The sequence below is a fragment of the Drosophila hydei genome, unplaced genomic scaffold (assembly GCF_003285905.1).
Source record: "Drosophila hydei strain 15085-1641.00,03,60 unplaced genomic scaffold, DhydRS2 tig00008114-arrow-pilon, whole genome shotgun sequence".
In the NCBI taxonomy this organism is placed as follows: Eukaryota; Metazoa; Arthropoda; class Insecta; order Diptera; family Drosophilidae; genus Drosophila; species Drosophila hydei.
This window is the reverse complement of record NW_022045827.1, coordinates 4,939,210-4,951,376: the sequence shown is the minus strand read 5'-3', so window position 1 is coordinate 4,951,376 and position 12,167 is coordinate 4,939,210. Positions and strand designations below refer to the sequence as shown.

At 41.9% G+C, this 12,167-nt stretch overlaps 3 protein-coding genes across 3 annotated transcripts; all 3 read left to right on the top strand.

The window, feature by feature from the left end:
• The first annotated feature begins 341 nt into the window (after window positions 1–341).
• Window positions 342–2,902, top strand: LOC111592898 (4-coumarate--CoA ligase-like 7). Its single transcript, XM_030224420.1, has 5 exons — window positions 342–537; window positions 599–819; window positions 866–1,051; window positions 1,119–1,235; window positions 1,432–2,902. Exons 1-5 carry the CDS (start codon window positions 406–408, stop codon window positions 2,393–2,395), a joined length of 1,620 nt encoding a protein of 539 aa, XP_030080280.1. The 5' UTR covers window positions 342–405; the 3' UTR covers window positions 2,396–2,902.
• A 582-nt stretch (window positions 2,903–3,484) lies between these two features.
• Window positions 3,485–5,688, top strand: LOC115483193 (4-coumarate--CoA ligase-like 7). The gene is made up of 5 exons (XM_030224385.1): window positions 3,485–3,617; window positions 3,682–3,902; window positions 3,949–4,134; window positions 4,202–4,318; window positions 4,523–5,688. The coding sequence occupies exons 1-5, from the start codon at window positions 3,486–3,488 to the stop codon at window positions 5,484–5,486; spliced, it is 1,620 nt and encodes a 539-aa protein (XP_030080245.1). The 5' UTR covers window position 3,485; the 3' UTR covers window positions 5,487–5,688.
• Window positions 5,689–6,670: 982 nt separating this feature from the next.
• LOC111592901 (4-coumarate--CoA ligase 1-like) lies at window positions 6,671–8,642 on the top strand. The gene is made up of 5 exons (XM_030224384.1): window positions 6,671–6,838; window positions 6,907–7,114; window positions 7,174–7,360; window positions 7,420–7,536; window positions 7,627–8,642. The coding sequence occupies exons 1-5, from the start codon at window positions 6,707–6,709 to the stop codon at window positions 8,588–8,590; spliced, it is 1,608 nt and encodes a 535-aa protein (XP_030080244.1). The 5' UTR covers window positions 6,671–6,706; the 3' UTR covers window positions 8,591–8,642.
• The last annotated feature ends 3,525 nt before the right edge of the window (window positions 8,643–12,167 follow it).

Genomic DNA, 12,167 nt, shown 5'->3' with positions numbered 1-12,167 from the left:
GTCTGGCTGTCCTTGTGAAAAACTTGATATATATCTATATATATCTATATATATATATTTATATATATATATAAATATATATTTATATATATATATATATATATTTATATATATATAGATAATATTTAATTTGATAAAATTAATCTCGAACAACAGATACAAATGTAGGAACACGCCCACCTTGTAATCTTTACGAACAAGCTCAAATCATTCAATACTTAATTCACAGAATAATACACAGCAATCTGTTATTGATAAGTAAAATGAAAAGTTGAGTGGGTAATAAATAATAAAGCTCTTACCTTTAAACAACTAATATATAGAAAGGCAATGAATGAAAATGTTAAATAGTCGCTTACGAGACTTTGCAGAGAATAGTCCCAGTTACTAATAAGCTGAACGACAATGCAGAGCAATTGGAATAGCAGAGACAAAACATGGACTGGATCTCCTCGCAGCTCCATGTATGACTATGACACATCTGCGGGTCGAATCATTTTCAATACCTTAAGCAATTGGCCGAAAAAAGTGTTGCAGGTGCGCATAAACAGGACCTTTACCAAAACAGGATCGTAATATTAAACCAACTGTTTCCCAGATATCAGATATCGATGGAGTAACCGTAACAAGTGAACAGGCCCTCACATGGGCCATTCGCATAGCCCAGTTCCTCAAGAAACGCGGATTTGACCACAACAGCGTCGTTGGAATTGCAGCTGCCAATAGCACGTATATCATGCCACTGGCCGTGGGTTGTTTATTTAATACCACACCATTTCACGCTATCAGTCCGATGTTTGACGAAGGTACGGATTTTCTGTGTACTTTAGTCCCTGATTGCTAATCGAACTCTGTTGCCGTGCAGATACATTAAGTTTATGTTCGAGACAACCAAACCAAAGCTGATATTCTGTGACAAACAGGAGTACAACAAAATTGTCGCTGCCACCAAGGATTGGAGTCCCGAGGTGTACACCGTAAGCGAGCCCATAGAGGGCAAGCCCAGCATACAGAGTCTATTGGAGCCCACGAATACGGAAAAGTTCTACCAGTGAGCACCACTTCAGAGCTAACAGATAATCCATAGGTACAGATAACTGGGATTATTGTGTTTTCAGTCCGGAACCCCTCAAAAATGGTGGCGATCAAACTGTGGTCATCCTCTGCTCATCCGGAACTACGGGACTGCCGAAAGCCGTGTGCATTTCCAATTCCGTATTTATGCAGGATAACTTGTAAGTTGGAAATAAGTTTCCAAAGGATTTAATACCCTATAAATCAGCCGAATAATATACACAATTTCGTAGACTTTTCCAACGACCGTTTCGGCAAAGGAAAATTATTTGATAGAGATGCAGATAATTGAATTTGAAATTATTGCTACTGTTGAGGAACATATGCTAACTACATATCCATTTTTATTTTTTACAGACTTGTCAACAGCGAAACGGTCTTCTTTATTCAGAGTGCCTTGGATTGGATCTCAGGTCTGTGGGCTTTCATGTTCAGCGTGGTCTTCGGAAGCACTCGAATCATTTCGAATAAGCCTTTTTCCCCGGAGAACATTGTGCAACTTGTGCAGAAATACAAAATAACGTATATGACCTTGGCACCTGTTCATTTGGCCGTCCTTGCCACTAGCCCCGCTGCCAAGCCCTTCGCCCTGTCCTCCTTACGTAACCTGAACTACGGCGGTACCATTGTTACCGAAGCAACCCTAAAGCGCATGAAGGAGTTGTGCAAGAATGCGATTATTACCTCGGCCTACGCAATGACCGAGGTGGGAGTGATTACGCTAAATGTGGGTGTGCAGAATGCGACAGCGACTGGCAAGCCGATGGCCGGCATGACCATACGGATCGTGGATGACGATGGAAATAACTTAGCCCACAACGAGGTGGGTGAGATCCTAGTTCACACCGGCATGAAGTGGAATGGCTACTACGGAAATCCCGTTGCCACACGCCATATACTTGACTTCGATGGCTGGATCCATACAGGAGACTTGGGCTACTTCGATGACGACAACCTACTGAATGTCATTGATCGCAAAAAGTCCATGCTCAAGTACCAGGGCATTCACTACTGGCCCGCCGAAATCGAGAATGTCATCAGAGAGCTGCCGCAGGTGCGCGATGTCTGTGTTGTGGGCATACCTGACAGTGTGCTTGGCGATGTGGCTGCCGCGCTGGTGGTCAAAAGCCCAGACGGCAACATCACTCAAGAAGAAGTTAAGAATCATGTGGCCAAGCGCTTTATCCCCATAAACAAGCATCTGCATGCCGGTGTTCGGTTCATCGATAAGCTGCCCGTCAACAACAATGGCAAGGTTATGCGAATTGCAGCCCGCGAGCTCTATAAGTCGCTGAGTGACACAACAGCTAACGGAAACTAAACATAAATAAAAAGTAATCAGTTTTAATTCAATTCATCTTTTATTAAGATAAGGAATCCATAAATTCGCAATGCGCAAATTGCTTAGCTTCAACTCGTTTGATTGTATTTCAATTAAACTTAAACTTATACAAATGAGTTGTGAGTGGCTAATCAGACAATATAAATTAAATTTAAGTTGAAATTCAAGTATGCCAAACTCTTGAGAGATTTACCACTCGGTAAATCAATAAAATGTTCATAAGACTTAACCAAAATCGTAAACATTCTATTGGTGGAGAAAGTCAACAGTTATCCTCCAGCAAAGCCGGGCGATCATAACTATCTTACGGAAGATATGGATTCAATAGAGCAAAATTTCTGAGAGTCCAAAGGTAAAGCTTTGGCCAAGATATTTGAAATTCTATTAGCTCTTCAAAATAATTCACGATTTAGCACTCAGTAATCGCAACACCTTATCAGATATAAGTAAGCAAGAGTAAGTAGCAGGTGTCTGGATTCTATAACATTAAGACTAATTCAATGTATAGATTTCCTGAATGACTATTGATCGTATGACCATACGTAAAATGTATAAATATTTTGGAAAAGTCTATTTTTCCAAATATTCTATTTGATTATAAATAAATGCGAATTATTATAAGTTTATGCTCGTCCAAAACTGTGGAGCGTATTTTAAAATGATGATCGGAAGAGGTTCAGGGTGTCCTCTAGTATCTGCCGACTAGAGCTTTCTTACTAGTTTTCTATGAATTTATTGAATTATCCATATCTTCCTCAGAATTCTTTAAATTTTCATTTTTTTTAGCTTTCAACCATCATTAGAGAAATTATAGTCAAAATCAAAAAATATATTAAGTCGTGCATACCTCGTAAAACTATAAAAGAATTAGAGAGTATTTTATTGAGAATGCACTGTGTTATATAGTATATTATTTAGTTCCTAATTAAAATCCTAAATAAAAATAAAATAGATAAGACTTTTTCTTTCGCCACTCAATTAGTAATATAAAAAGAGGTAATGAATAGAAATTTTGCATAGTCGCTCTTGAGACCTTGAAGCAAACACTATTCTGATCAACCCAACACCAATGGAAAGCAAATGGAATAGCATCGATAAAACATGGAGTGGCTCCCATCGCAGTTCCATGTATAGCTCAGATACATCTGCGGGTCGAATCATTTTCAATAACATGAAGAACTGGCCGAGTAACGTTTGCCAGGTGAGCGCCGAAACAGGACCTTCTGTGGCAAGTGATATTATTCGTAACATTAACTACTTCGCAGATATCAGATATTGACGGAGTGACGGTGACCTTTGAACAGGCCCTCACATGGGCCATTCGCATAGCCCAGTTCCTCAAGAAACGTGGATTTGACCACAACAGCGTCGTTGGAATTGCAGCTGCCAATAGCACGTATATCATGCCACTAGGCGTGGCCTGCTTATTTAATACCACACCATTTCACGCTATCAGTCCGATGTTTGACGAAGGTACGGATTTTCTGTGTACTTTAGTCCCTGATTGCTAATCGAACTCTGTTGCCGTGCAGATACATTAAGTTTATGTTCGAGACAACCAAACCAAAGCTGATATTCTGTGACAAACAGGAGTACAACAAAATTGTCGCTGCCACCAAGGATTGGAGTCCCGAGGTGTACACCGTAAGCGAGCCCATAGAGGGCAAGCCCAGCATACAGAGTCTATTGGAGCCCACGAATACGGAAAAGTTCTACCAGTGAGCACCACTTCAGAGCTAACAGATAATCCATAGGTACAGATAACTGGGATTATTGTGTTTTCAGTCCGGAACCCCTCAAAAATGGTGGCGATCAAACTGTGGTCATCCTCTGCTCATCCGGAACTACGGGACTACCGAAAGCCGTGTGCATTTCCAATTCCGTATTTATGCAGGATAACTTGTAAGTTGAAACGGAGTTTTCAAAGGATTTAATACACTATAAAAACACTTTTCTAACGACGGTATCGACAAAGGATCGAAAGTATGTTTTTAGAGATATTGCAAATGTCTTCGGAAATTATTTAATAGTAATACAGATTAATAGACTTGACTGGTGTCACTATTGAGGAGTATATACTAACAATATATTTACTTTTTTTTACAGACTTGTCAACAGCGAAACGGTCTTCTTTATTCAGAGTGCCTTGGATTGGATCTCCGGCCTGTGGGGTTTCATGCTCAGCGTGGTCTTCGGAAGCACTAGAATCATTTCGAATAAGCCTTTTTCCCCGGAGAACATTGTGCAACTTGTGCAGAAATACAAAATAACGTATATGACCTTGGCACCTGTTCATTTGGCCGTCCTTGCCACCAGCGCTGCTGCAAATCCATGCGCTCTGTCCTCCTTACGTAACCTGAACTACGGCGGTACCATTGTTACCGAAGCAACCCTAAAGCGCATGAAGGAGTTGTGCAAGAATGCGATTATTACCTCGGCCTACGCAATGACCGAGGTGGGAATGATTTCGATAAATGTGGGTGTGCAGAATGCGACAGCGACTGGCAAGCCGATGGCCGGCATGACCGTACGGATCGTGGATGACGATGGAAATAACTTAGCCCACAACGAGGTGGGTGAGATCCTAGTTCACACCGGCATGAAGTGGAATGGCTACTACGGAAATCCCGTTGCCACACGCCATATACTTGACTTCGATGGCTGGATCCATACAGGAGACTTGGGCTACTTCGATGACGACAACCTACTGAATGTCATTGATCGCAAAAAGTCCATGCTCAAGTACCAGGGCATTCACTACTGGCCCGCCGAAATCGAGAATGTCATCAGAGAGCTGCCGCAGGTGCGCGATGTCTGTGTTGTGGGCATACCTGACAGTGTGCTTGGCGATGTGGCTGCCGCGCTGGTGGTCAAAAGCCCAGACGGCAACATCACTCAAGAAGAAGTTAAGAATCATGTGGCCAAGCGCTTTATCCCCATAAACAAGCATCTGCATGCCGGTGTTCGGTTCATCGATAAGCTGCCCGTCAACAACAATGGCAAGGTTATGCGAATTGCAGCCCGCGAGCTCTATAAGTCGCTGAGTGACACAACAGCTAACGGAAACTAAACATAAATAAAAAGTAATCAGTTTTAATTCAATTCATCTTTTATTAAGATAAGGAATCCATAAATTCGCAATGCGCAAATTGCTTAGCTTCAACTCGTTTGATTGTATTTCAATTAAACTTAAACTTATACAAATGAGTTGTGAGTGGCTAATCAGACAATATAAATTAAATTTAAGTTGAAATTCAAGTATGCCAAACTCTTGAGAGACTTAACGTGTGTTCAATAAAATGAAATAAATAAATAAAATAATATAAAATGAAATCATCCAGTTATTAGAACTTAACCAAAATCATTCATTAACCAAACATTCCATCGGTGGAGAAGATCAGCAGTTGTCATCATACTACGGAAGAAATAGTGGGGATGGAGCTCAATTTCTGAGAGTCTAAATGTAAAACATGGGTCGACATATTTAAAATTCTATTAGCTCTTCAAAATAATTCACGATTGAGCACTCAGTGGGCGTACCTCACTAATAGCAACACCTTATCAGATAAGAGTAAGCACGAGTAAGTATCAGGTGTCTGGACTCAATAATTATAAAATAGACTTATTCAATTTATAGACTTCCTGAATGACTACTAATCGTATGACCATACTTTAAGCGTATAAATCTTTTGGAAAAGTATGACCATGCAGATTAGCTAAATTTGTTGCGGAAGGTCAAGATCGAAGCTAGAAGTAGGAATATTTATTAACTTAACGAAGTTATCAATTATTCTCTGTAAATTTATCTATTATATTAAAAGCTGTATATGTGTAAGTGAGGGGTTTCGTGAAAAGATAAGAGCTAAGTTGCTTTGAGCAACAGCGTAGGTTAGGATTCAGACTATCTCCTGATATTTGTTATCTTCTATCTCCTGCCTTAATATCAGAATGTTTTTTAATACTCTATGCTTTTTTTTCAGCATTGAACCATCTTTATAGAAGTGAGAGCCAAAATCAATCAACACATAGAAAATCAATCAACACATAGAAAATCAATCAACACATAGAAGCGTGCATACCTCGTAAAACTGTAAGAGTATTAGAGAGTATTCTGTTGAGAATGCCTTGTCTTATATAGTACATAATCTTATTGATAATTAAAATAATAGATAACGCTTGGCTTTGATTTCCCCACGCAATATTTAATATAAAGGGAAGTAATGAATGGAAGCTTTACATAGTCGTTTATGACAAGTTGCAGCAAACACTATTCTGGTCAACTCAACAACAATGGAAAGCAAATGGAATAGCATCGATAGAACATGGAGTGCCTCCTGCCGGAGCTCCATGTATAGCTCAGATACATCTGCGGGTCGAATCATTTTCAATAACATGAAGAACTGGCCAAGTAACGTTTGCCAGGTGAGCGCCGAAACAGGACCTTCTGTGTGATCACAGTGATCATATTCGTAACATTAACTACTTCGCAGATATCAGATATTGACGGAGTGACGGTGACCTTTGAACAGGCCCTCAAGTGGTCCATTCGCATAGCCCAGTTCCTCAAGAAACGTGGATTTGACCACAACAGCGTCGTTGGAATTGCAGCTGCCAATAGCACTTATGTCATGCCACTGGCCGTGGGTTGTTTATTTAATGGCACACCATTCCACGCTATCAATCCAATTTTGGACGAGGGTACGTATATTCTACCTACTTTAGTCCCTGATTCCTAACCGAATTCTCTTGTTGCGTAGGTACTATCAACTACATGTTCGAGATAACCAAGCCAAAGCTGATATTCTGTGACAAACAGGAGTACAACAAAATTGTCGCGGCCACCAAGGATTGGAGTCCCGAGGTGTACACCGTCAGCGAGCCCATAGAGGGCAAGCCCAGCATACAGAGTCTATTGGAGCCCACGAATACGGAAAAGTTCTACCAGTGAGCACCATTTGAGAGTTAATCACAGGTGTAGATAGCTAAGATAATTGTATTTACAGTCCGGAGCCCCTGAAAAATGGCCGCGATCAAACTGTGGTCATCCTCTGCTCGTCTGGAACTACGGGAATGCCGAAGGCGGTGTGCATATCCAATAGTGTGCTCATACAGGATAATTTGTAAGTGAATAATAATCATGATAATATAGTGCTCTTACTTCGCATGCTGCATGAAAATATTAATGTGGTTGGAACTTTCTGAAACGTCAGGTTTGTCAACAGTGAAACGGTTTATTTTATTCAGAGTGGATTGGATTGGATTTCCGGTCTGTGGGCTTTCATGTTCAGCGTGGTCTACGGCAGCACTCGCGTCTTATCGAATAAGCCCTTTTCCCCTGAGAACATTGTGGAGCTAGTGCAGAAATACAAAATAAACTATGTGACCATGGCACCATCCCAGATGGCAGCTCTGGCCAGTTGTCCTGCAGCCACAACGAGCTCCTTGGCGACATTGCGTAATGTGAACTATGGCGGTAGCATTGCTTCGGACGCGACGCTGAAGCGCTTGCGGGAGCTCTGCCCGCAGGCGACACTCAACTCAGCCTATGCGATGACTGAATTGGGACTGATTACGCTGAATGCCGGCGTCCAGAAAGCCTCAGCTGCCGGCAGGCCGATGCCGGGCATGACCATACGTATCGTGGATGAGAATGAGAATAGCTTGGCCCACAATGAGATCGGTGAGATCTATGTGCGCTCCGCCATCAAGTGGAATGGATACTACGGCAATCCCGTTGCCACAATGGAAATTTTGGACTCAGAGGGCTGGCTGCATACCGGGGACTTGGGCTACTTCAGTGACGACAACTATCTCCACGTAGTTGATCGCAAAAAGGAGGTACTCAAGTACAAGGGCATTCACTACTGGCCCACTGAAATCGAGAACGTGATCAGAGAGCTGCCGCAGGTGCGCGATGTCTGTGTTGTGGGCGTGCACGTAGATCTCATAATGGATGCGGCCACCGCCCTGGTGGTCAAGGTGCCAGGCAGCGAGATCAGTCACGACGAAATTGTGAATCACGTGGCCAAGCGCCTGCCCACCATAAACAAGCAGCTGCACGGCGGTGTTCGATTCACCGAAAGGCTGCCCTTCAACAACAATGGTAAGGCCATGCGAAAGGCAGCCCTCGAGCTGCTGATGTCGCTTGGAGGAATTACAACTAATCCAAAGTAACAAAAATATGAAAAAGTACATTTTAATTTAGTTTTATATCTATTTTATAGTCCAAAGAATTTATAAATTCTGCATTTATAATAAACGCAATTTTTGAACTGAACCAAAGATAAACTATGCCATTTGGCATACTTAAATAGGCTCACAGATTTGCGATATATAAATGAATGCAGCTGAAGCCTTTGATGGCTGCTTTAAAGATTAATCCATTGCCATAAATTGCGTATAATTTGTATATAGTTTGGTATTTATATCTTCTTTCTGGGATCATATTGAAAGGGGTAATTCAATCATAGCACGCACTTAGCTATATATAGAGTGAGCCAGTGAATATGTTAGAAAGCACAGTCTTTAGCAGACGACATAGTAAATCCTTTGCTCGCACAAGCACACACATACACACACACACATACGCACACACACACACTCGTATTCAATCCCTTTATGTGCAGTTGAGACTTTTGAGGCCTAAAACCGAGGCAACAACAAAAAGTACGACGCAAATGTGTCTTAAAAAGAAGCAATGCAAAAGGTACGCCAAAGTTATGTGCTACATAGCCAAGCGCTCCCCCTTTCGGTATCCTGGCCATGTCCTGTTAGCTCAGTTGACAGGCAGCCAGGCAAAAATGCAAATATTTGTAAAATATATGCGTGTAAAAATTGTTGTGCTCCATTATCCTTTTAACTGGATATGGCGAACACATGCGGGACCTGAGCCAAGGCAAATACCAGGAGCCATCAGCTAAGCAGGCAGATAACAGCAGTAACAGCAGCAGCAGCAGCAGCAGCAACGCGAAGGGCAAGACGTCGACCAAGCCAAGTTGAAGGGTTTTTGCTCTCAACCATGTCGATGCGTGCGATTTGCTTACAGAAGCCAGGACAACAACGGGACAGGTGCCCCGTCTATCTAAGTAAGTGGGTTGTCAAAGCAAACAGTAACAGCAACAGCAACAGCAACAACAACAGCAACAACAAATAATAATAAAGTAAGAAAAGGCAGCCAAGTGCCGCGTAACGAGGCAGCAAAGCGTCACAGGTCACAACATGACACTTTAAACGTTTTACTGTCCTCGCATGTAGGTCCCAGTATCGCACAAGGGTGCCACTGATTGCCGATATATACACTCTCACACACGCACACACACACAGCGTCATATGTTTCGGTTGTACTAAATTACTCACGCACTCGTAATCAATTGAAGTTATTGCATAATTTCGACATTGATAGAGTACGAAAGTCATTTCGATTTGATTTAATACACACCCACACACACACAGCTGCATTGGCACACAGATAGAGAAAGACAGTTATACGCCTCGTCGCATAATGTGTCACATTTCATTTGTTACGCTCTGCTGGCTGCGCAGTCAGCGACGGCAGAGACAGCGACGGCGCCTGTGCATATGAATGCTGCAGCATATCTATTGAGCCCTCGACATCAATACTATTGCCCTCTCTTTCAGTCAGTGTCTCTTTCGTTTACAATAAATGCACGTGGCACACACACACACATGCGAATATGATATAGCATATAGCATATATGGTCTGTGCTTACAGCTTCTATGAATGTTTGTTTGTAGGTTTATAGGTTTGTCGTCTGTCTAACTGTCTGTCCGTTTGTCTGACAGTAGTCAATCAGATGCCCCGATTGCCAGTCGTCATCATACTCGACATAGACATCGCGAAATGATTTATGAGATGCTGTTTGCTGCTGCTATTCTTGTTGTTGTTGTTGTTGTTGTTGTGGCTGTTCCTGTGTTGTGCATTTTGCCGCTTGCCATTTGCCAGTTGGCCCCGGGCTGTCGCTTAAAGAAATTGAACTGTCAAAACGCCCTTAGCCAGCAATCGTTTAACTCTTAAATTCTATTCACTTGATCCATCTGAGATCAGCCAAAATCAGCTAAGAGGCAGAGCAAAAATTTGGCATTATTTGAGGTTTGCTGTTTAAAGAAACTTTCGCGAATGAGCTTCGGACCCAAAAAACCCTTTTGCAACAAAAATGTTGCTTTTTGATTCCTTTAAATCACATTCAAGCTCGCTGGCTGCCTGAGGCTCTGCCCACCTTTGGGGCTCATTTAAAGCTGAGCTAGCTTAATCGGATTTGCGGCACATACTGAGCTGTATCAATGCACTGTAATTGCTGCCATGTACAGACCTGTATATTGACCCCAGCAAAAGGCATATAGTTCTTTGCAGCACCAAGACCCCATACGAGAGTAAAAGCAGCAGGAGCAGAAGCTGCTGAACGCGTGCAGTCGGCATATTAGCCATTCATTGAGCGCGTTTATAGCGCGCTTTTGTACGAGTTCCCCACAAGTACACACACAGTTACATACACCCACGCATATACGCTAAAAACACACACACACATACACACAGAGAGAGAGAGAGAGAGAGACGAAACCTTTGCATTCAAAGCAAAAGGTCCTTTGGCGGATTTACTGATTGATGGCTATTAATTTATTTGTTGAGTGGTCCACAGACGATGCGTCGTCGTCTCTCCGGCCCACTGAGCAGTGGAGTTGGTGAATCTGGCAACGGCGAACAGCTTCACAAAATAGTCGAATTAATAAAGATTTAGACATTGTTCGCGCCATTCATTGTTGTGAGCCTGGCAGCCCGAGTGCCGACTGCCTGACTGCCTGACTGCCTCACTGCCATGGCAGTCGCTATGCCGAGAAGCCATAATGCGCTTCCTTGCCGCCAAGCCATTGAAATCGATTACAAAGCAACACAGAGCAGACAAATTCATTGAGAGAGCACAAGTCCTTATACACTCTTAGCATCTTATACAGACTCCATTGCATTGATGTGCCCACTAATCAATAAAGCGAGGCGCAGCAGCTTGTACATGTACAGCACGCGTACAGTGCTCGCTCGTTATGTGTAACTTTCCGATTTTAGATGTTAGCACAAAAAGTCAAACAAAAGATAGCAAAAGTTTTCTATCTCATTTAAATGCTATTAATGCTCAAGTCAAAGAGTAATATATTCACATTACTGAGGCTTCACTGTGTGTTGAGTACTTAGCTTAAAGTATTTCATATAAAAATTCAACTTTTCCTACAGTCACAGACTTTTCTCAGCTTTATAAATTGAGATTAGCAGCAAAGTAAAAAGTGATCCAAATTTTTTGTTTTCCCAAATCCTTGAACTAGTTTAGAGCTGCGCCTCCGAAAGGTCAACCTCAAGCTGAGAGCTGCCCACTAATTACTCTTTGGCATGTTACTTATGGCATCAAAATCTGTAGCTGTCGATGGCCACACGCAATTAAAGGTGCGCCACGATTTTAAAGCCAAAGTTCAAAACGCTTAGGCAGAAATTATTAAATGAAAATTGAAATGAAAATGAAATTTTCAAATTGTTTTTAATTTTTTGAGTTTGAGTTTGAGCTTACATGAAATATTAAAAAATTTAGGCCATAAATATTTGAATTGATTAAAGTAATCAATTTAATAGGGGCGTTAGGAATATAGACAGCAGCAACAACGAGAATTACAACAAAAATACGAGCAACACCCACTACAAAGACTGTCAGCAGTCAGCAAAATCATCGTGACTTACATTTAGGCGTGT

Bases quoted from the DNA above. Each gene is read 5' to 3' on its own strand.
- LOC115483193 (XM_030224385.1), top strand. From the start codon at position 3,486: ATGGAAAGCAAATGGAATAGCATCGATAAAACATGGAGTGGCTCCCAT. The intron at 4,135-4,201 runs GTGAGCACCACT...TTGTGTTTTCAG, and splicing joins AATACGGAAAAGTTCTACCA to TCCGGAACCCCTCAAAAATG. The intron at 4,319-4,522 runs GTAAGTTGAAAC...TTTTTTTTACAG, and splicing joins GTATTTATGCAGGATAACTT to ACTTGTCAACAGCGAAACGG.
- LOC111592901 (XM_030224384.1), top strand. From the start codon at position 6,707: ATGGAAAGCAAATGGAATAGCATCGATAGAACATGGAGTGCCTCCTGC. The intron at 7,115-7,173 runs GTACGTATATTC...CTTGTTGCGTAG, and splicing joins CAATCCAATTTTGGACGAGG to GTACTATCAACTACATGTTC. The intron at 7,361-7,419 runs GTGAGCACCATT...TTGTATTTACAG, and splicing joins AATACGGAAAAGTTCTACCA to TCCGGAGCCCCTGAAAAATG.
- LOC111592898 (XM_030224420.1), top strand. From the start codon at position 406: ATGCAGAGCAATTGGAATAGCAGAGACAAAACATGGACTGGATCTCCT. The intron at 538-598 runs GTGCGCATAAAC...ACTGTTTCCCAG, and splicing joins GGCCGAAAAAAGTGTTGCAG to ATATCAGATATCGATGGAGT. The intron at 1,052-1,118 runs GTGAGCACCACT...TTGTGTTTTCAG, and splicing joins AATACGGAAAAGTTCTACCA to TCCGGAACCCCTCAAAAATG.